A 20,409-nucleotide genomic window follows, 5' to 3' on the forward strand; every position below is an offset into this window, starting at 1 on the left:
CTATTCTATGCGCATCCAAAACATCTAAAGCACTAGCACTCTTACTATCCTCAATTAAAGTTTGGATGCGTGTTTCTAATTCTGAAATCTTCTCTGTCAACCTAACTGTCTCCTTACATTTATCACATATAAATCCTATATCGTCGACAGAGAAGCCTATACTAAACATGTGACATGAAGTGCAAGTGACAATAACAGGACAAGACATTACTCACCGTGTTTGTTGAGTGATTCTTACTCACCTGAGCTTTTTATGAACTCAAAGGCGCGGACGCGCGAGAGAAAAATAAATAAATAAAATAGCTGAGCGCACGGGTGGCGCGTTAACAGGCTAGCGAATTACTAGCGTTTTGTGCTAGTAGTACTAATAACAAAAGCTAGCGATGTCAGGTTAATCTGAGATGTTGGGTAAAATGTAGTAGTATAAACAACTAGAAATGGTAGTAAAATTATGGTTCAGAACAAAGAAATATATGGCTAAGACGGAGCTTATCGCACCGAATCAAACAAACACACTCACAGCAGGCAGCGAGGCAGACAGGAGCAATCCAAAACAGTTAACTGGTCCCACTGACTTCCATAATATTTTTGTTTTCTACTATAGAAGTCAGTGGGACCAGTTAACTGGTTGGTTACTGACATTCTTCAAAATATCTTCCTTTGTGTTCAGCAGAAGAAATAAATTCATACAGGTTTGAAACAACTTGAGGGTGAGTATATGATGACAGAATTTTCATTTTAAAGTGAACTATCCCTTTAAGAGGCTTCATTTCTCCATCCCTAGTTTCTTTTACCTGCCTCTGAGTTCTCATTAGTCTCCTTGATTAGTCATTCTGTTTAGCTGTTTTCCTAATTAGTTCCTTTGTTTGTTCTATATATTTAAGCCATGAGTTCTCCTCAGTTCTTTGTCTGCTCTGTCAAGTCAAGTTACCTTCATTTATATTGCGCTTTTAAAAATATAGATTGTTTCTAAGCAGATTTACAGTGATGATAGGTAATTAAAGTAACAGAGATTGTTTTGACTTTACAGCAGCTCCATAATAAGGTTATTGGCCAGCTAAAGTTAGTTTTGATTGATTCACTTCCGTTGCAAAGATCATTATTTATTAACTTAGGGCCACTAACATGACACCGTTCTAACAGAAAACCCTTAATGTGCTCTGACCTGCTCATTCGCACAACAACAATGCCTGGTGGCTCGAGAACGCAAACCTTGAAATAGGTTCCAAGGTGCAAGCCTTGAAAATGTTTGAAAAAAAGTTGTCTCTGCGCAAACTTCAAAAACGCAAACCTGTGAAAAGGCTGACGGCGTGCACATGCATATTACATGTTTAGTCTATAGGTATGCGCGTTTGAATATATATTTGCGCAGGCGTGTAGTCTTTCTTTACAAATTAGGCATAAAGTCCGATAAAGTCAAGGGAGAAGCCCATAGAGAGTCATAAAGTTGCTCCTGCTCCTAGCTCATGGACAGCTCCTACTCACGCTCTCCGTCTCTGCAAGATTCGGAAGGGAATGATTCAGATTTCTCTTGGCACAGCTACTAGAAGACTTACAACTGTCCGACAGGTTGCTCACATCACATCTACGTGATCAAGCTTAGTTTGAGTCTGCGCAGTACACTCAGCCATCAGGAAGTGAGTGCTTCTAATTTGCTTCACTTTTCTCCGTTGAAGTCTATGGGGTCGCTGTGTCCATTTCTTTTACTGTCTATGGGTAAACCTTGAAAAAAAAAAGAGAGATTAATATTAGTGTAGACGCCATTCTTCTTATGATGTAACGAGTACATCAGGATTTATGGGAAGTGTTCCCGGTTCCGGCTGACCTAATCTATGCAGCCTAACATTGAATTATAGAAGTTTATAATGTGTTATGTTTATGCTAGGTCAAAGAGATGTGTTTTTAGTCTAGATTTAAACTGACAGAGTGTGTCTGCTTCCCAGACAATGTTAGGAAGACTGTTCCACAGTTTTGGTGCTAAATAATAAAAGGATCTACCACCAGCAGTCGATTTTGATATTCTAGGTATTATCAACTGGCCGGAATTTTGAGATCGCAATAGACGTGAAGGACTATAATGCGTTAAGAGCTCGCTCAAGTACTGGGGAGCTAAACCATTTAGTGCTTTGTAATAGGGATGTCACGGTACCAAAATTCCACTAGTCGGTCAATACCATTAAAATTTTACGGTTCTTGGTACCGATATCCGTACCACAGCAAAATCTGTTGGAACTATTTTTCTATTTTATTTAACTATTTGACTAAAAAAATATTAAATTCAATTCAATTACTTTATTTATGACGGTAATCATAAGTAAATAATACATATAAGCATTAAAGGCTACATGCTGCTTAAACGTAAATATTGCTTATAAAAAAATCCCATGGAGACGTAGCTAAATCTACTGTATAGTAGCCTAATATAATTATTTACTTATATAAATATAAGTTAAACCGAACTTTTATTTTGAGACCTTTGAGCTTTGAGTTTCTGTCTGTGTATGATATGACGATAGTTTTTTTCTCAAATTAAACGGTAAAATGCTCATGAAGTGATTCTCAGAGTGGCTCTGGAGATGAATTTCATCATGTCATCATATCGTGAGGCAGCAGAGACTGAAAACAGCGCGAGCGTCACTTGGCTTCAGTGTGTGTGTGTGAGGTAAATGAAACCGCGCGTCTGCGCCATTCATTCACATAGAGACAAGCATAACATGCAGGGTTAATATTTAAATAGTCTTTTTGCAGTTTAATATACACAGACATATATATATCTACTATATCGTGGTTTATATCGGCTACAGACAGTGCTCCAAGTAAAAAAGTTAGCCTGGAGCCCCATGGGGAAGGAGCTGAGCAGCAAGGCGAAGCTCTCGATTTACCGGTCGATCTACGTTCCTACTCTCACCTATGAAAGGACAAGATCCCGGATACAGGCGGCCGAAATAAGCTTTCTCCGCAGGGTGGCAGGGCGCTTTTTTAGAGAAAGGATGTGGAGCTTGGTCACTCGGGAGAAGCTCAGAGTCCTCCACATCGAGAAGAGCCAGCTGAGGTGGCTCGGGCATCTGTTCCGGATGCCTCCTGGACGCCTTCCTGGGGAGGTGTTCAGGGCCCGTCCCACCGGGAGGAGACCCCGGGAAAGACATTGGACACGCTGGGGGGATTATGTCTCCTGGCTGGCCTGGGAACACCTCGGTATTAAAAGAATATTGTGGTAGATTGTATGAAATGCAGCACTAAGATCGAGTAACACTAATAGAGAGATACAACCATGATCAGATGATAAGAGCAAATCATTTGTGACTCTAATGAGAGCTGTCTCAGTACTATGGTGTGGTCTAAAGCCTGACTGAAAATCCTTGCAGATACTATTTCATTCTAAAAAGGAAAATAGTTGTGAGGATACTGCTTTTTCTAGTGTCTTTGACATAAAAGAAAGATTTGAGATCGGCCTGTAATTGACTAATTCTGTTGAATCAAGTTGCGTTTTTTTAACAAGCGGTTTAATCATAGCCAGCTTAAAAGCTTTTGGTATGTGTCCTAATGACAAAGATGAATTAATGATTTTAAGAAAAGTATCTATGACCTCTGGAAGCATTTCTTTCAATAGTTTAGTCGGTATAGGGTCTAACATACATGTTGATTTAGATGATTTAACAACTTTTTCCTCTCTTATAGCAGTGAATGAATCGGATTTTTCCCAAGAAGAGAACACTGCACTGCCAGTTATAATTTTCTCCATGATATTACCAATCTTGTAAGTAAAGAAGTTCATAAAGTCATTACTGCTGTGCTGCTTGGAAACGTCTGACGTTGAAGCTTTATTTTTCGTTAGTTTAAAATAAATACTTAGGGTTTTGTTTATTTTATTCTAATAGGGTTGAAAAATAAGCAGATCTAGGAGATTTTAAGGCCTCTCTGTACACAATTGTGCTCTCTTTCTATGAAATGCGAAAAAACTCTAGTTTTGTTTTCTTCCAGTTGTGCTCCATTTTTCTGGCTGCTCTCTTAAGAGCCTGAGTATGCTTGTTATACCATGGTGTTGGACTATTTTCTTTAATCTTCTTTAAGCGCAAAGGAGCAACTGTGTCTAAAGTGCTGGAAAAGAGAGTCAAAAGTTTCTGTCACAATATCGAGTTATTCTAATCTATCTGGGATGCTGAGGAGATGAAACTGATCAGGAATATTATTAATAAAGCAATCTTTAGTGGCAGAAGTGATAGGTCTAACATATTTGTAACACAGGGTCTGCTTTGCAGCCTTGGCTAAATGAAGTATACAAAAAGCACTTATTGTTAATGATATGATTACAGATTATAACCTAGATGTGCTATGTTTGACAGAAACCTGGCTAAAACCAGACGATTACATTACTGACCTAAGCCCAAATTCGTCATATTTGAGCTCTGAGACTATGTGCCATATTACTAGAGGGAAGAGCAGCACCATCCCAGGAGAGATGAATACCATCTCTTTTCAACAGGTCAGGTCTGCCCCAAAAACTTTTCCAATTGTCTATGAATTTTATATTATTTTGCGGACACCACTTAAACAGCCAGCCATTGAGTGAGAACAGTCTACTAAGTATCTCATCACTCCGGTGAACAGGAAGGGGGCCAGAGCAAATTACAGTGTCTGACATCATAATTGCGAGTTCACACACCTCTTTAACGTTAATTTTAGTAATCTACGACTGGCGAAGTCGAACATCATTAGTGCCGACGTAAATAATAATGTTAGAGAATTTATGATTAGCATTAGCCAGCACTTTTAAATTTGCTTTGATGTCAGGCGCTCTGGCTTCCGGCAAACATGTGACTATGGTGGTTGGTGTCTCTATTTTCACATTCCGTGTAATAGAATCACCAATAACTACACATTCAACAGGATTTTCAGTGGGTGTTTCACTGAGTGAGGAGAATCTATTTGTTATGGTAATCTGAACTGTTGCACGGGCTCTACAGCTGGAACCGAACAATGTACAGAGTTCACTAAGCTAGTGACATCCAAAGCAGTCTCTAAAGCCCTTGCACTCTCACTATACTCGATTAAAGTTTAGATGAGTGTCTCTAGTTCTGAAATGTTCTCCGTCAGCCTGACTATCTCCCTGCATTTATCACATGTAAAGCCCTCAGTGCTGACAGAGAATGCTATACCATACATGTGACACGAAGTGCAAGTGACAATAACAGGAGAAGACTTTACTCGCCGTGTTTGTTGACTGATCCTACTTACCACAGTTGTTTGATAGACTTGTAAAAAGTGCGCGTGCGCGCAAAAAAGAAAAAGGAAAAAAAAGACGGCAAACACGGATGGCAGGTTAACAGGCTAGCGAGATACTAGCGCAATAACAATTTAGTTAAAAGCTAGCGATGTCAGATTAATGTGATAGGCAATATTAGACAATATCTAATATATGTTGATATAAACAACAAGGAATTATAGTAAATAGAGATTCAAAACAGAAAGCTATACGGAGCTTACAGACGCAAACCAGCAGCAAGGCAGACAGGAGCAATTGATCAGCAGCAAAAATGTTTGTGTTAGATTTCTCCATGTTCTCCTGAGTGTTCCCTTTCAGTTCGGTCACGTTTCACATGAGTCGAACGTACTGTACTGATTGGGATCACTTTGAGAGACCAATCTACTTTGAGTGTAACAAAATGAGCCAATGCACATTGGCATGCGATAATTGCATGAGCTGCTCTGCCTCGTAGCGCGAGCACATAATGAGCAGGAGGTGCGTCGCATCTTTGCTTTTCGCTTTGGAGTTGAGCGGTTGTACTGTTCCTGCTCTGCAATCTTATCTAAGAGTGTTTTAACTTCAAAAAAGAAGAAAACGAGTCTGATTCTTCCGGAGAACGCTGTGGCGAGCAGGACGAGGCCGAGGGCTGTGAGAGGGTGGCACGAGGCCGGTGGCGTGATTACTGAAGAGCGACACCTGTGCAACGCACCAGTCTCGTATCTCTCACGCATAAAGGAGGAGCGACGACAGTGAAGAGCGAGAGAGGAACAGGCCTGGTTTTTATTTGCTATTTTGTTCCTGTTTTGTGTGGCCAGCAGTCGTCTGCGAGGGGCTGCTGGCTTATACTTTCATTTTTGTATTGGTTTATTTATTTATTAAAATATTTGAATGTTCGCCGGTTCCCGCTCCTCCTTTATGCTTCTGCTCCTCCGTGAGAGCTATGAGACCGGTGCGTCGCGCAGGTGTCGCTCTTCAGTAATCACGCCACCGGCCTCGTGCCGCCCTCTCACGGCCCTCGGCCTCGTCCTGCTCGCCACAAACGCCTTTTCAAAGCTGGTGTTGGATTACAGCAAAAAACAGCGCTGGCCCTGTTCTCACAGAGAGCAAAACAGCTGTTTTCACAGCTCGAACGTTGCGCCTTCAATGAAAATGTGAGTGCTCACATCAGGCTTGCACTATCGTCCTGTTTGTGTAGCCGTGACCATAACCCTGTACGCTCAGCACCAGAGAGAGCAGTTTCCTTAAAGAGCATACACGGTTTGACACTGCGTCTTTTTCAAGATGTCATTCAAACCGTGTGTTTCTGGATGCGGTCGTTTCCTATCATCATTTGACGGCCACGATCACTGTCTCAAATGCCTGGTCTTTAAACATGCTGAGACTGTGTTCGTGGGTGGTTCATGTTCTCTCATGAGAGCATGTTCACATAGGCATGTTGTTCGTCTCACCTTTCTCGTAAAGGCATTTCATCAGCGTGCCATGTGCCATCGAGCTGACGGCTGACAGCGAGAGTTTGTCTTGCCTTTCTCATAAGGGCTTGAGCGTTCAGTGTGCCATGTGCCGTCGAGTTTGACGGCTTTGTTCACTGTCTCACATGCCTGGCAGCTTCTGGAGGGGATTGGAGGCTCATGCTGAATTGGATTCAGACTTGACAGCCATGCTTTCCCGGGCTACTCTGGGGGGTGCAGTGCAACGCATAATCACCTTGCCCCGCCCCCATGCCTTCCCGGATGTGTGTGAAAAACTTTGGCAGTATGGAAGCATATTGATGCCATGATCAATGATGGGGCGGCTGTGCTACTGCAGACCATCTCTTCCCTGCATGTGATGGCCACCCTGCAAGGACAGTGGAAGGCCAAACCACTCTTAATGCACAAGGGTAGTTCTGAATCGGGGTTGAGCTGCGCATGGTGACTAGCCATGATTAAAGTCACAGTGCTGGCCCTCGGCCAGACGATGTCCACCCTGGTGGTCCAGAAGTGTCAGTGTGATAAAATAATGAAGTATCTATGCAGTGTGTGTGTGAGATTGTGTTTGTCTGTCTTTGGTGTGTGTGTGTGTGTGTGTGTGTGTGTGTGTGTGTGTGTGTGTGTGTGTGTGTGTGTGTGTGTGTGTGTGTGTGTGTGTGTGTGTGTGTGTGTGTGTGTGTGTGTGTGAGAGAGAGAGAGTAATTGTGTGCGTACATGTTTTTCTATTAAAGGAGACTTAAACCTGAATGCACACTGACTCATGGGGACTCATGTCACTGTGGGGACCTAAATTGAGATCTCCATGGGTACACAAGCTTATAAATCATACAGAATTAATTTTGTTTTGAAAATGTACAAATGCATAAAGTTGTGTGTGATGGGTAGGTTTAGACTATATCTAGTATATATAGATAAAGATATATGATAACTAGTTGATCCGTGATCCGTACAGACCAGGCCCCATGGTTTGGCACGCATGTGATTTGCGGGTTCATTTTGCAAAGTTTGCATACTTTTTACACATACAAGTGATTTTACACCATTCCAGCTACAGAATAGGCAAAAGAAAACTCAATTTAGTACTCACGCGTTGTTATCTGTGCGCACCGCCACACACACACAGAGGCTACATTCAGATTGCAGGTAAATGTGGCCCAAATCCGATATTTTTGCTCATATGTGACTCATATGTGACTCGTATGTTTTCTCCTGACAGTGTGAACAGCACAAACCACCTCAGTCTGAACAGTCAAATCGGAATTAATGTGACTTTTACGTCATTCTAGATCAACATTCATTACGATTCTGCACTTTTCAAGTTTTCAAGACAGTTGCGAAGGGTAGTCAGTGGAAGGACAGTGATGTGTCAGAAATCAAGTATTACAGTGACAGCTCTATATACAAGAAACATAAATGTTCAAAAACATTTAAAACTATTTTTTTTTTTTTTTTTTTTCATCCTTTTCTTCGATTACTGAAGTCTTTTATAAAATCACGCAGTGCTACTGCACAGCCGTAACAGTGCAGTGATCTGCACACAAGCTTATTGGCTGGTCAGTGGGAACTGCACAAACCTATGGCGGAGTGGCAGAGCCCGCAAGAAGGGACAGGGCATTTGCCAATAAAAGCAGTTCATTTCGCCATAGGATTCAGATTTAATCTCCTTCAGCGACAAACACACTTCATTGTTTTTTCGAAGAAGCCTTCTCGCCGACGAAACAGCTAGGCCAGGCAGCGGAATGAGTGTATTCTGCAATCAGCTGAACAGCAATCAGCTGAACAGCGATCAGCGCGCACTCTGATTTCACCATCACAAAAGTAAAAAAAAAAAGCATAATAGAACCCCTTTAAAGCTACACTGTGTAATTTTTTTAAGTTGATTCTTAGCAAAAAACACTTTGTTCTTTCAAAATTATATGTGCTCATTTATGTGTAATTACTTCCACCAACATCAAGTATTCTCGTAAGCATAGAATCTGTCATTCAGAATACATACGAGCGAGTCGCTCGAATGGTGGCAGCCATGTTGCGCCTCCATCTTGAAAATACATTAGCCAAAGAGGGACATAGCTGGAAATTCAAGCTTCGCCTTTCGCGCTTTTACACTCAGTGGCACCGTGACAAATGCAAGGGGGAGATTACTCGCGACTGGAATAATACGGCGACCGTACGAGTTAAAACGCCATCGGAATGGGAGGGGCTAGACAGTAATATTCAGTTGGTAGTCATATACAATTTCACCGCTAGATGGGAGAAAATCTTACACAGTGTAGCTTTAATGTCCTTCATGTTTACTTTCTTATGACAGCGTGCTGCATGTCAAGCATTTTACTGAAACAGTGCACAGTAATCATGAGATACTCTGTCTAGTCAAATGAAGTCAAGTCACATTTATTTATATAGCGCTTTTTACAATACAGATTGTTTCAAAGTAGCTTTACAGAGATAACAGGAAAATAATGCAACAAAAATAGAAGTAGTTTCTAAATAGTTTCCAGAAGAAAATAGCGTTCCAGTCCAGTAAACTCAGTGATGTTTCATTTAAGTTATCAATTTAGTTAATTTATATATATAGCCGCTCTGGAGAAAACCATGATGTCATCGTCCAGCTCAGTTCAGTTCTCATTTAATGGTGTCAATGCAGGGAGATCAATAATTATTGTTGAATATTAAATTAAATGTTACATCTTCTATAGGCTGCTATGAAAGCGGTGGTTGCCACAAGCCGCATGCACGAGGGCTCACGGCGGCGGACGGACAGCTGCGAGATGCCCAACACAGAAAATACCTCATGCCAGAGCAGCATACAGAAGGAAAACACTTTGGATTCTCAAAGGGAGCCCATTCCCATTAAAGAGGGATTTAAGCAGGTTGAGGATGGAGCTCAGAGTCCATCAAGTACCCTACTCCACCCTACCCATAAATCTAAATCTTCTGCCCTATCTGGGTCCATGCCCACTCGCCCACCCCTGATAGCAGACGGACACAGGCAGACCTCTGTTATACCGAAGGCTCCAGTGGTGCGGCCCGGGATGCCCAAGAAGAGCTGCTCAGTGGATCCTGGAGGCAAATATGAGCCTTTGCCAGTAAGCACCACCCCACCCAGTCCCAAGAACCTCAGTAATGGTTTCTCCATGGGTGTTGAGACAGGTGGCAGTACGGCAGAATGTCAGTAGACTGGATGATCTAAGTAGTATGATTCTTACAGAAGACGGAGGGCCTAGTGCAAGGAAGAGAGCAGGAGAGAAGATGCTATAAAAATACACTGAGAATTCCTTCTTTCCCTCTTCCATTTTTTGCCATGAGATATTTTGATACAGGCCTGACACTTGATGAGCTGTTTCTGTTTCTTAAAGCTCTTTATATTGAGGCATGTGGATTTCATGACAATTTTAAGTTAGCGGCACAGCGAACATTGTTGTTCTTTTTGCAACAAGCATTGTGAATAAGATTGTCTCTCATCTGGGCTGAAATTCATTTTTCTCTTCTTTTGCTTTCATATGCAAATGTTCATGCAATCTTATTCTATCTCTAAAGGTAGTGAGGATCATGTATCTGTGATGTTATGATATTTGTTTAGGAATGACTGATAAATGACTGACCCCAGTATATGTCTTTTGCCCCATTTTAATTCACCGATTTTGTATAAGCAAACTGCAAAAATGCTTAAAATGATTTCTAAAAGCTCAGACTAAAGGAAGGATATGACATCATGCCACAATCAAGGATAATGTTTTCCCCAGCTCTTCTTTGGCAGTTTATCTTCCATCAAATCTAATTGATGTCATTCAGGGTTACCAAACTGATGTCAAATTCCCTACTTTTCTGTAGTCATGACGAAATACAACATCCCGCTTCAACATCTGGGAATGTTTTAGGGAAAAACACACCTAAACTGCCACTGTACTACAAATCTTCTCTATGAGGTGGAATCAACACAACTACTATGCTTCAGCCAGAATGTCTACCTCTTCTACTGTACAGGCACTTCCAGCTTCTCAAATAGTACATTCTGTATTATTCTACTCTTAGCATGGAAGAAGATAAATTTAGCATAGAAGCTAAATTTATCTGCCGCTATGAACATGTAACAGCATCAAAAAATATGTCAGTATATAATATAGCTGCTTGTCATTCTATTTTATTTTGATCTTTGCCAAAAAAGACAGAATGCTTTGTACATGCTGCTGACATAAACAGTAGCCTGATTAGACATCACTGGAACATTATGGCTATGTACGAATAGTAATACTTTGCAGTTAAGATTAATCATTTAATAATGTGTGTTCAATTGCAAGGCAGTGTAGATGCTCTTTATATTTGAGCAGGAGTTTCAATGTTTCCAAGATTAATAAATTGAAGTGAGTTTATGCTTTTTTGGTATAGCTCATTTATGCTGACATTGACAGTTATCAGTACACATTGACCAATTGTTGAAGCAGCAGTGGAATATTCTATCAGTTGTTTACTTTAATAAGGAGTCTAAGAAGAGAATTTATTGTCCTCCGTATTTTATAGTAATATTAGTAATAATATTATAATCAGAGGTGGAAAGAGTAATAAAATATTCTACTCAAGTAAAAGTACTATTACTACAATTTGTTTTTACTTAAGTACAAGTAAAAGTACCGGTCGAAAAATCTACTCAAGTAAAAGTAAAAAGTAGCTCATTTAAAATGTACTCAGAGTAAAAGTAACTGAGTTACTTTTTTAACAGCGGGGGTGTGGATTGCAACCATCAGTTTGAAGCTCATAAAAGTGCATCTATCCATCATAAAAGTGCATCCATCCATCATAAAAGTGCTCCACACGGCAACGGGGGGTTAATAAAGGCCTTCTGAAACAAAACGTTGAGTTTGTGAAGAAAGATATTCATATTTAAAACTTTCTAAAGTAAAATAACTAGCTTCCGGCCAAACGAACATATGTATTCGACTTAAATCTAAAGCGCAACTTATGCGAGTAATGCGACGTACTGCTGATATTTACGCTACGCCAGGACGCACTACACTACTTCTGACGTCATGAGTTGCATAAGTTGCGTTTAAGGTGTAAGTAGACTGCGTATGGTGTACTTTTTTGAGCTTTAAACTGATGGTTGCAATCCACTGCCATTATAAAGCTCAGAAGCATCAGAGTGTTTATTAATAATATAACTCCGATTGTATTCGTCTGAAAGAAATATAGCCTACACCTAGGATGATTTCAGGGCTGATAAATCATGGGGTAATTTTCATTTTCATTTTAACTACTCATTTAACAACTTATTTTTTATCATTAATAATTTATTAAAATGTTTAAAAACAATAGACTTCTATGAAATGTATTTAATTCAGAAAAATCCTTTTTGTTTTTATGATTTAAAACAAATATATTATCCAAAACGGTGGTAATCAAATAAAAGTTTAACACATTTTTTTATCCTTTTATTTTTTGGCAAAGTGCTGCAAAACAGATTTACTCAATTAAACCATGGACAAAAATCCTTAAATAATGTTTAAATAATCTGTATTATTATTGTTGTTGTTAATATTATTATGAGAAGTACATTCTATTGTAGGCCCACAACAGTTAGGCTATGTCATCATTTCTTCGTAGTTAAACCAAAATTTTGATGGGTTGTAATGAAGTCCTGTTTCAGAGTGTAGGCTATTTGACAAGGTTTTTCTCAAAGGTCATTCTCTCAGAGCAGCTCTGGAGATGTTAATGTTTTCATGTTCTCATATTGTTTGTGAGATGCTGAAAACACTTAGCACGTCGCGTACTTGAGTATGTAGTAGACGAAACGGCTCGTCTCATTCGCACTGATTCACACAGACACGCAGATTATACATTTATATAGCAGTCTCTTGTGCTTTAATATATAGACTACAGACCATGTCGCAATTTGATTTATTTATTGTACAGCTTTACTTTCATGTGTTTTACGTGACGTCTGCGTTACTGTAGGCTAAATTCCATTTTCATGATAATGAAACTCCGGGATTCCCTCTGCATCACAGAAATCATTCGGCCTTAACTTATAAACGGTTACGGGACATATCTTAATCTGCACGGAGGGATGGTGTTCCCGAACACGTTCTATGTGTTTCCTTCTTTTGCAGCCAATTTGCGTCCACTATTTTTGCAAAATGAATAGGCTATGCTCGAGCCTCGAGGACAACCACGCGTTCGTTTTTCTATATCCAAAGTATCCCCATACTTACCAGGGGTTTGCCTCACGTGTGTGTGTAAAGAATCTGTGTTGTCCGTCTCCATATTTTTTGTGGTTTTTGCGTGTCTGTTCTCCCGCCCTTCAATCAATCAATGCTGAGCACGAGCGCGCGCGCTGTTTTACCCATAGTAGGCTAGTTCATTTTTTTAATAATGTGGTTTTTTTTTTTTTTTTTTTTTACTCAGTAACGGATATGTTTTAAAATGTAGCGAATTACAATACTTTAAACAAAACATACTTAAGTAAAAGTAAAATTACAGATTTTAAAAACTACTTAAAAAAGTAGAAATACACAAAAAAACTACTCAATTACAGTAACGCGAGTAAATGTAATTCGTTACTTTCCACCTCTGATTATAATATATAATATCATATTAGTCCCTTATTGTAAGAGGGAAATGTAAAGACCCTAAAACGGATGTTAGGACTTCTGATTGTCAATTTTTTAAAAAAATATAATTTGTCAGATTCTCATAGTCAAATTGATAACAACAAACGAACAACAGTTACAACACAACACACACACACACACACACACACACACACACACACACACACACACACACACACACACACACACACACAAAAAACAATTACAACATAAAAAATAATAATAAATAGCCTAATTAAATAAGTACTTAAATTAAGAAAAATAAATCATATAAAGTACTTAAATTACAGTTACGTCAGTACAGTATCTGAAATTGATTACACTGTTGCATGATTTTAATTCTTTATAGTTAAGAGGGTCGTTGTAAAGGGGGTGGGGATTACACTGTTGCATGATTTTAATTGTTTATAGTTAAGAGGGTCGTTGTAAAGGGGGTGGGATACATATTGATACAGCCAGATGCGTTTAAAACTACATTTCATGCTAGATTAATTTATAAAACCCGTGTTATAATACTTTGACAAACATAATAGATTGCTGCAAAAAACAACAACAACAACATGGCAATGCTTTGATAGGTCGTGTGATGTTTTGATGAAGGTGTGTGTGTTTTGAGCTTAGAATTAGAATAGATGGGGTGACTCCGCAGCATCTCTTCCTCCCGGCAGGAGGAGTGGCTTCACTTCCGCTTGAATGCGACACATCCGAGCGAACCCCCGTCTTCGGCTGAGATCCGCGCGTGCGAAGTAGGTAGAGCAGATCTCCGCTTTGTTACATAAACATTTTGTGACTCGCTCTGCTACAACGACGGTCGAGAACGAAGGACACCAAGGTATTTTTTGTGCTGAAAATTATGCCATTCCTGTTATAATCTGTGAACATTATTTTCTTTAAATATGCGGACAGCACGCGCTTACAAACGCACATGAGCGTTCGGTGTTAGCTTTGATGATGGTAGCAGGCCTAAAAAGAGTGGCCTGAAGCGATAAAAGTACAATTATAACTTGCAAAACGAATTTAGGTAATCAAGTAACAAATATATGTGTGGATAATGGTATTATTAGAATGTTGTTACTTATGTATTTATTTGTAACGATCCGTGCTGTCCATGCAGCTTAGCCTAGTTTGCAGCTTAGCCTAGCATACATGCAAATTAGCTCCTCTTCATTGTTATGTTTGGTGGGGAAAGAAATCGACGTATAGACGTTTAATTCAGTACAAATGGTGGACTTGAGTGATTTTTTGTCCGTAAGCAAATTGAAATGGTCTGAATATAGTGATGTGTGGGTTGTTATAAAGCAATGTTTGTCATGGCGCTGTATATGGCGTGTTCTTTACGGTTTCTTACTATTTCTCTTTCAGACTAAAATTTTGAAGCTGTAAAGTGTCTACATGGCCGTCAGAAGAGGACACATAAGGTATTTAAAAGTGAGTATTTCTTTATAATCTTCTTGTACTGTTTCTTCAAGGAAATGTGAGTTACCATATAACAATTCGACACCAATACTATCGGTCTATGAAGATTATTTATGTTGCCCTTTTTGCAATGTTTGTGTTGATTACTTATTTTATTGTTTATTTATTTGATCGATTATTGGGTCGAATTTTACTGATGAATCAAGATGAATAAAACATTCGACCGGAAAACAGCAAAAAAAAATTGATAGTTTGAAGGGCCGACATCATGTCTGAAACTGTGATTGTTAAAAGCATGAGAGATGCTCCAATTAAACGTGTCATGCACGCAACGTGGACAACTTACCACAGGTAAAAATGTCAGCTGTATGAACGCACTTCACCATGACCAAAAATGAAGAACTTTACTGGGACTGGTTTAATTTATCACTTGCTAAAACAATCCCATGAACTGTATACAGCAAGTACTGAATTACTGAAATGTTATTTTAATTTTTTTGTTTGGATTTTGTTTGTTTGTTTAGGGAAAATCTTTTTGTTGCATCAATAAATGTCTTGAGTCCTATTATTAGATTCAACTTCTTTGGTATTTTACATACAAGTATAAAGCCCAGGAATTGCAGTTAGCATCTAACCAAAACGTGAAAATAGCAGTATATTGCATAGTGTTATTAGGTCCATATTTATATCATGTTGCAACTGATTTGTTGCTGCAGGTTTGTGAGGTTCAGAACCAGGGTAATGACAGAGACTCACACAAGGGTGCCAGCTCAGTAAAGGTAAAATTGGCCATTATTTCTGTCTGTAGACAAATGCTGGATATCATTGATAATTGTGCTTGCTCTTTTTGTTTAAGTGTGCCAATGCAAATTTGATGATTTGGAAACAATTCATGTTCTTCTGTGAAGCAGGAAGTATACGATATGCCGAACGGTTACGAGGACCACATGGGCGATGAGCCAAGTGATGCTAAAACCAACCTGATTGTCAACTACCTGCCCCAGAACATGAGTCAGGAGGAGCTCCGCAGTCTCTTTAGCAGCATTGGCGAGGTGGAGTCGGCCAAACTCATAAGAGACAAGATGGCAGGTATGTCTCACTGAGCTCAACACGAATCTGTGGCTTTCTCTTCTGTGATATCTGTATGTGTAGACAAAGGGATTTTTATTTTTATTTTTTTGCATACGTTCTTGTTTAATTCCAGCTCTTAGTTTTTTTTTTTTTTTGAGGAATATTTTATTTTCATAGTGAAGTTCTATAGGGAATGATTTTCAATATATAAGAACTGTTGATATTAAAACAGATCTTTGAGCAGTTTATTGAAGCTTGGGTCATGGTTTGTGGCAGAATTTCACCATCTACTGTGGTATCATGCTCTAAAACATTTTGCTCAAATTTGAATTTGTTTTTTTCTTCTATTTGAAAAGGATTTACTCATTATTCATTGTGGTACTGGCCAGATTCAATTTCTTTTAGCTTTTGGTTGGACAATGTGTTGAGTCAAGCACATTTGTTTTTTCTGTAAAGGTTTTTTTTTTTTTTAGTGTGAGACTAAAAAGCTCAACTCATTTGACATTTTTAAAACTTCTCAGTTCTTTTAATGCTGTGGGCATCCTGTCTTGTGTGCAGTGTGTACATATATTTTTTTTTTTGGGGTTGTTTTTGTTTTCCTATTGTTTGAGGACAATTATCAATTTCCAGTTGAATTTTTGGAGAACCTGGAGTAGCCAAATGATGTCGGTGTGGTGCCATCTTCATGCATCTTTGCCGTTAGCTTTTATTTTTATTTCCTGCCCACAGCATCTCATTATCTGTGGATTTTATTATACTTAGAAACGTGATGTATAGTTGATGTGTTGAATGTATACATTCTGTATTTTATTTACTTGAAAATGTTTATAAATGCCTACTAATTTGTTTTTTTTTTTGTTTTTTTGTTTTTTGTTTTTTTAAGGAGGTGTGAAGGAAGGTATTTGTTTATTCTTAGAAACTATTCTATAAAGAGTTTTTGATGTTTGACTTTTATTTCTGTATCCTAACCATTTCCTTGTCTGATGTCAAATTTGAATTGTTTTTGATGAACATGTAACCTTTTCTTTCACAATTGTCATTCACAAGATTAGCTTGTATTATGTTTCTTTTGTCCAGAAAGAATAGTCTGCAGGATGTGGACGAACGTTTGTTATTTTTATTTTGTTTTTGTTTTTCCCTTTTGTTTTCTCTAGGCCACAGTTTAGGGTACGGATTTGTTAACTATGTTAACCCTAGTGATGCAGAAAGGGCAATCAATACACTCAATGGCCTGAGACTACAGTCTAAAACTATCAAGGTAACGTGCTAAGAGGTGTTTTTGTATCATGTTACATTATAGATGTCATGTTAAACTAGACAAAGCAGTAAAGGACAACGTTCGAGTCCCGCTTGCTTTCTGTAAGGAATTGTTTTTTTTTTGTTTTTTTTTTTTTCATGTTTCAACTATTGTTCCTTTTCCCCCTAATTTTGAGCTTGGTTTCATTTTCTTTTTCTTGACATTTGAAGTCTCTAGACTTTGGCCCTTATCTGTATGATTGGCTGTCTAAACATGGTTTAAATTCGGTACAGAATTATACTGAAGTCAGTGACCTTTTTCATTTTAAAGTTCATTTACGATCAATCTGCTGCTTTCAGTTTTATTGTGAGGTTGTGGTGTAGAAATGGAGAGGTAAAATTAAGTCAATTTCTTGAGTATGAGATTGTGCCGAACAGAAGCCCTGCGTTGAAGTCCCAGAGTTTTATTTTATTTCATTTTACTTTGAGCATTGTAGTTTAATTCAAACTGAAAGTTGTCTTTTTTTTGTGTGTTGGAAGCATGGACTACAACAACTGTTTAATATCTATGAACTTCGGAATTTTATTGTAGTTTTTTTTTTTTTTTTTTTTTTTTTTTTGCTTTTTCATTTGTAAAAGTCTAATGTGAGGTTCTGCTTTGGCTGTACAATGGAACTACATTGTTCCATTAGTAATGGGAGCAAATATGATGGCTTATTTATTTTTATTTTTATAATGCATCCAAGAAGAAAGGGTCTTTGATGTGATTTCTCCATTAAATCAGGTCTCATATGCCCGGCCGAGCTCTGACAGCATCAAAGATGCCAACCTTTACATCAGTGGTTTACCCAAGACCATGACACAGAAGGATGTAGAGGACATGTTTACCCAGTATGGGCGTATCATAAACTCCCGTGTACTGGTCGATCAGGCCTCAGGTAATGATTTCTGTCCTTCATTCTGCAATTTATCATCTTGAATGTAGCCTGGGTCTCAACTATTTTGGGGTTTCTTACCTGCATCAGGTCTGTCACGTGGAGTTGCATTCATTCGTTTTGATAAGAGGTCTGAAGCGGAGGAAGCCATCAAAGATCTTAATGGATCCAAACCAGCTGGTGCCTCTGAACCAATCACAGTGAAATTTGCTGCCAATCCAAACCAGACCAAGAATTCCCAGCTGCTTTCTCAGCTCTACAACACTCAGTCCCGTCGGTTCGGAGGACCTGTTCACCACCAGGCACAGCGTTTCAGGTGAGAAAGCGGAATACTTGAGGAAATATTTTAAAATTGTCCTTCATTCTGAAGATTTTCCTTCAATATTGTACTTCATTCTATGTTGTATTTTTTGCGTCGGATGTTCTTGATACTTGGCTGTTTGTGAGAAAAGCTTTTACCTGTCCTAGAGTTGCTCTCTTGATTAATCTCTTGCTTTCACAGGTTTTCACCCATGAGTGTTGACCATATGAGTGGCGTCTCCGGTATGAATGTGGCAGGCAGCTCTTCCTCTGGATGGTGTATCTTCATCTATAATTTGGGTCAAGATGCAGACGAAGGCATCCTGTGGCAAATGTTTGGTCCGTTCGGTGCTGTCACCAACGTCAAGGTCATCCGTGACTTTAACACCAACAAATGCAAAGGGTTTGGGTTTGTTACCATGCCAAATTACGAGGAAGCAGCAATGGCCATTGCCAGCCTGAATGGATACCGACTGGGAGACAAAGTTCTACAAGTGTCGTTCAAATCCAGCAAGTCTCACAAGTAAAGGGACTTTTTTTTTTTTTTGGTCACAAGAATCTGAAAGTTAATTGAGGTTTCAGTTATTGTTGACTCTCTACATAAACATACTTGTACATCTATGTTTGGGGTGAAATAAATTTGTGTAAGTGTTTTACTGTGGGGTTAAGCAAAAGTTAGAATTTTGAAAAAGTGATTTGTCCCTAATGCCTGGCATTTGTGAAACCCTGGACAATTTAAGTCACAGATATATCGGAGGATCCTTTTTTGTTTGTGCACACTTTTGGGATACCTTAAAGATTTCATGGCATTATTGCTCTTTCCTTCTAACACCTCTTTCCTTAATCACAATGGACTTGTTGGTCCCATTTTCTTTATATTATAATGTGACTTGACTTTAGCTTTTTTGTCATTACAAACTACACATTCTCACCTCTTCTAGATCTTTGTAAATAGGCCACCTATTCAGTGCTCCAGCTCACCCATCTGTAAGGTAAAAGAACATTGGAAGGACCAAAGAACTTGGAGTGTAAAGCATATGCCTTTAAATGTTTTAGTTTTCAGGGTTGGAAGTTAAAAACCGAAACCACAAGTATTGTCATCTGTGATGTCGTGTGCTTTTTTTTTTCTCTCTCTCTTTATTGCAGTTTGCTTTTTTTTATCGCAGGTTATTTTGTTTCATATTAAAATTTGTATTGCATTTAACAGCGCATTTCTTTTTGTTTTATTTGGAAGGTGGTTAGGAGCAGTTTTAAAATGATTTTACATGTTTTTTGTTTTGTTTTGTTTTTTAACCAGCATTTGAATTCACTCCCCACTTTGTAAGGTCTTGGAAGTTTCTGGATAAATGGATTGAGTCTGGTAGGAGCAGAGTTGTTAGGCACATGGCTACAGGTTGTTGATACATATTTGGTTAGATCAATGTTCACTTACACATTTGCTTGCAGAATTAACAAATCCATTTTAATGTAGTGTTTTTCTCTGTACTTAGTCAATCTCTAAATGCAGCTTTGTACATTTTAATGTGAAACTTGGATGTGCTTTGAGACCTTGTCAAAAGTCATGTAAAGGCCACACAAAGAATTGTATTTAATTGTTCTCAAGATATGAGTACTAGTACACATCCGATTGCAGACCAGCACTATATTTGTGTGCATGTTCATTTATGACAATAGGTTTGACATCAGTAATTGTACACATCATGCTTTGGGTCATTATTGATAATGTGACCTAAAGTCCTGTAGCATGATGTTCCATGTATATCATTCAAATAAATACCATTGTTTTGTCATAATTTGTTAATTTCACTGATTAATTGATTAATTTAATTGTACTTCTATAGTTGAGAGTGAAAAGACCTCCAGTTAGCTTAATTTATCTTTTTCTTCATGGTTATGTTGAAGATGATGCATTACATATTTTAGTTGTACATAGACTTAAAAACAATTATTGACATGAACTTGTGGAGTATATGAGTTTCTTTTTATGAATCTAATCCTATGAATTACGCTTGTGAGACTTTTCAGTAGTTTGTGAGGATGGGAATATTTTTCCTCATACTCAGGAATTCTGTTAAAATGTGTTAAAATAGGCTAAAGTGTTAAAATAGGCTTGTCTTTAGGTGAACCTGATG

The 20,409-nt window shown here is 38.5% G+C and overlaps 2 protein-coding genes across 6 annotated transcripts in view; both read left to right on the top strand.

Annotated features, from left to right (window-relative positions):
• LOC308685463 (calcium/calmodulin-dependent protein kinase type IV) overlaps positions 1 to 9,890 on the top strand; it is a gene marked incomplete at both ends in the record, with an annotated part of 330,142 nt that extends 320,252 nt beyond the window's left edge. Inside the window, one exon of the mRNA XM_081357242.1 lies at positions 9,411 to 9,890. Within this exon, the coding sequence (XP_081213368.1) occupies positions 9,411 to 9,890 (480 nt within the window). The remainder of the gene's footprint in view (positions 1 to 9,410) is intronic.
• Positions 9,891 to 13,896: 4,006 nt separating this feature from the next.
• elavl1b (ELAV like RNA binding protein 1b) lies at positions 13,897 to 19,614 on the top strand. Of its 5 annotated transcripts, XM_081358578.1 has the most exons (9): positions 14,017 to 14,151; positions 14,682 to 14,747; positions 15,452 to 15,514; positions 15,644 to 15,824; positions 16,690 to 16,704; positions 16,961 to 17,064; positions 17,827 to 17,980; positions 18,068 to 18,293; positions 18,480 to 19,614. In XM_081358578.1, the coding sequence occupies exons 2-9, from the start codon at positions 14,712 to 14,714 to the stop codon at positions 18,802 to 18,804; spliced, it is 1,104 nt and encodes a 367-aa protein (XP_081214704.1). In that variant the 5' UTR covers positions 14,017 to 14,151; positions 14,682 to 14,711; the 3' UTR covers positions 18,805 to 19,614. The 5 variants fall into 5 exon arrangements, with proteins under 5 accessions (XP_081214706.1, XP_081214707.1, XP_081214704.1 ...); XM_081358580.1 differs by lacking the exon at positions 16,690 to 16,704 and having other exon boundaries at positions 13,897 to 14,151; positions 15,647 to 15,824; XM_081358579.1 differs by lacking the exon at positions 16,690 to 16,704.
• Positions 19,615 to 20,409: the final 795 nt, after the last annotated feature.

This window comes from Scardinius erythrophthalmus (assembly GCF_964197995.2).
Source record: "Scardinius erythrophthalmus genome assembly, chromosome: 25".
Lineage (NCBI taxonomy): Eukaryota > Metazoa > Chordata > Actinopteri > Cypriniformes > Leuciscidae > Scardinius > Scardinius erythrophthalmus.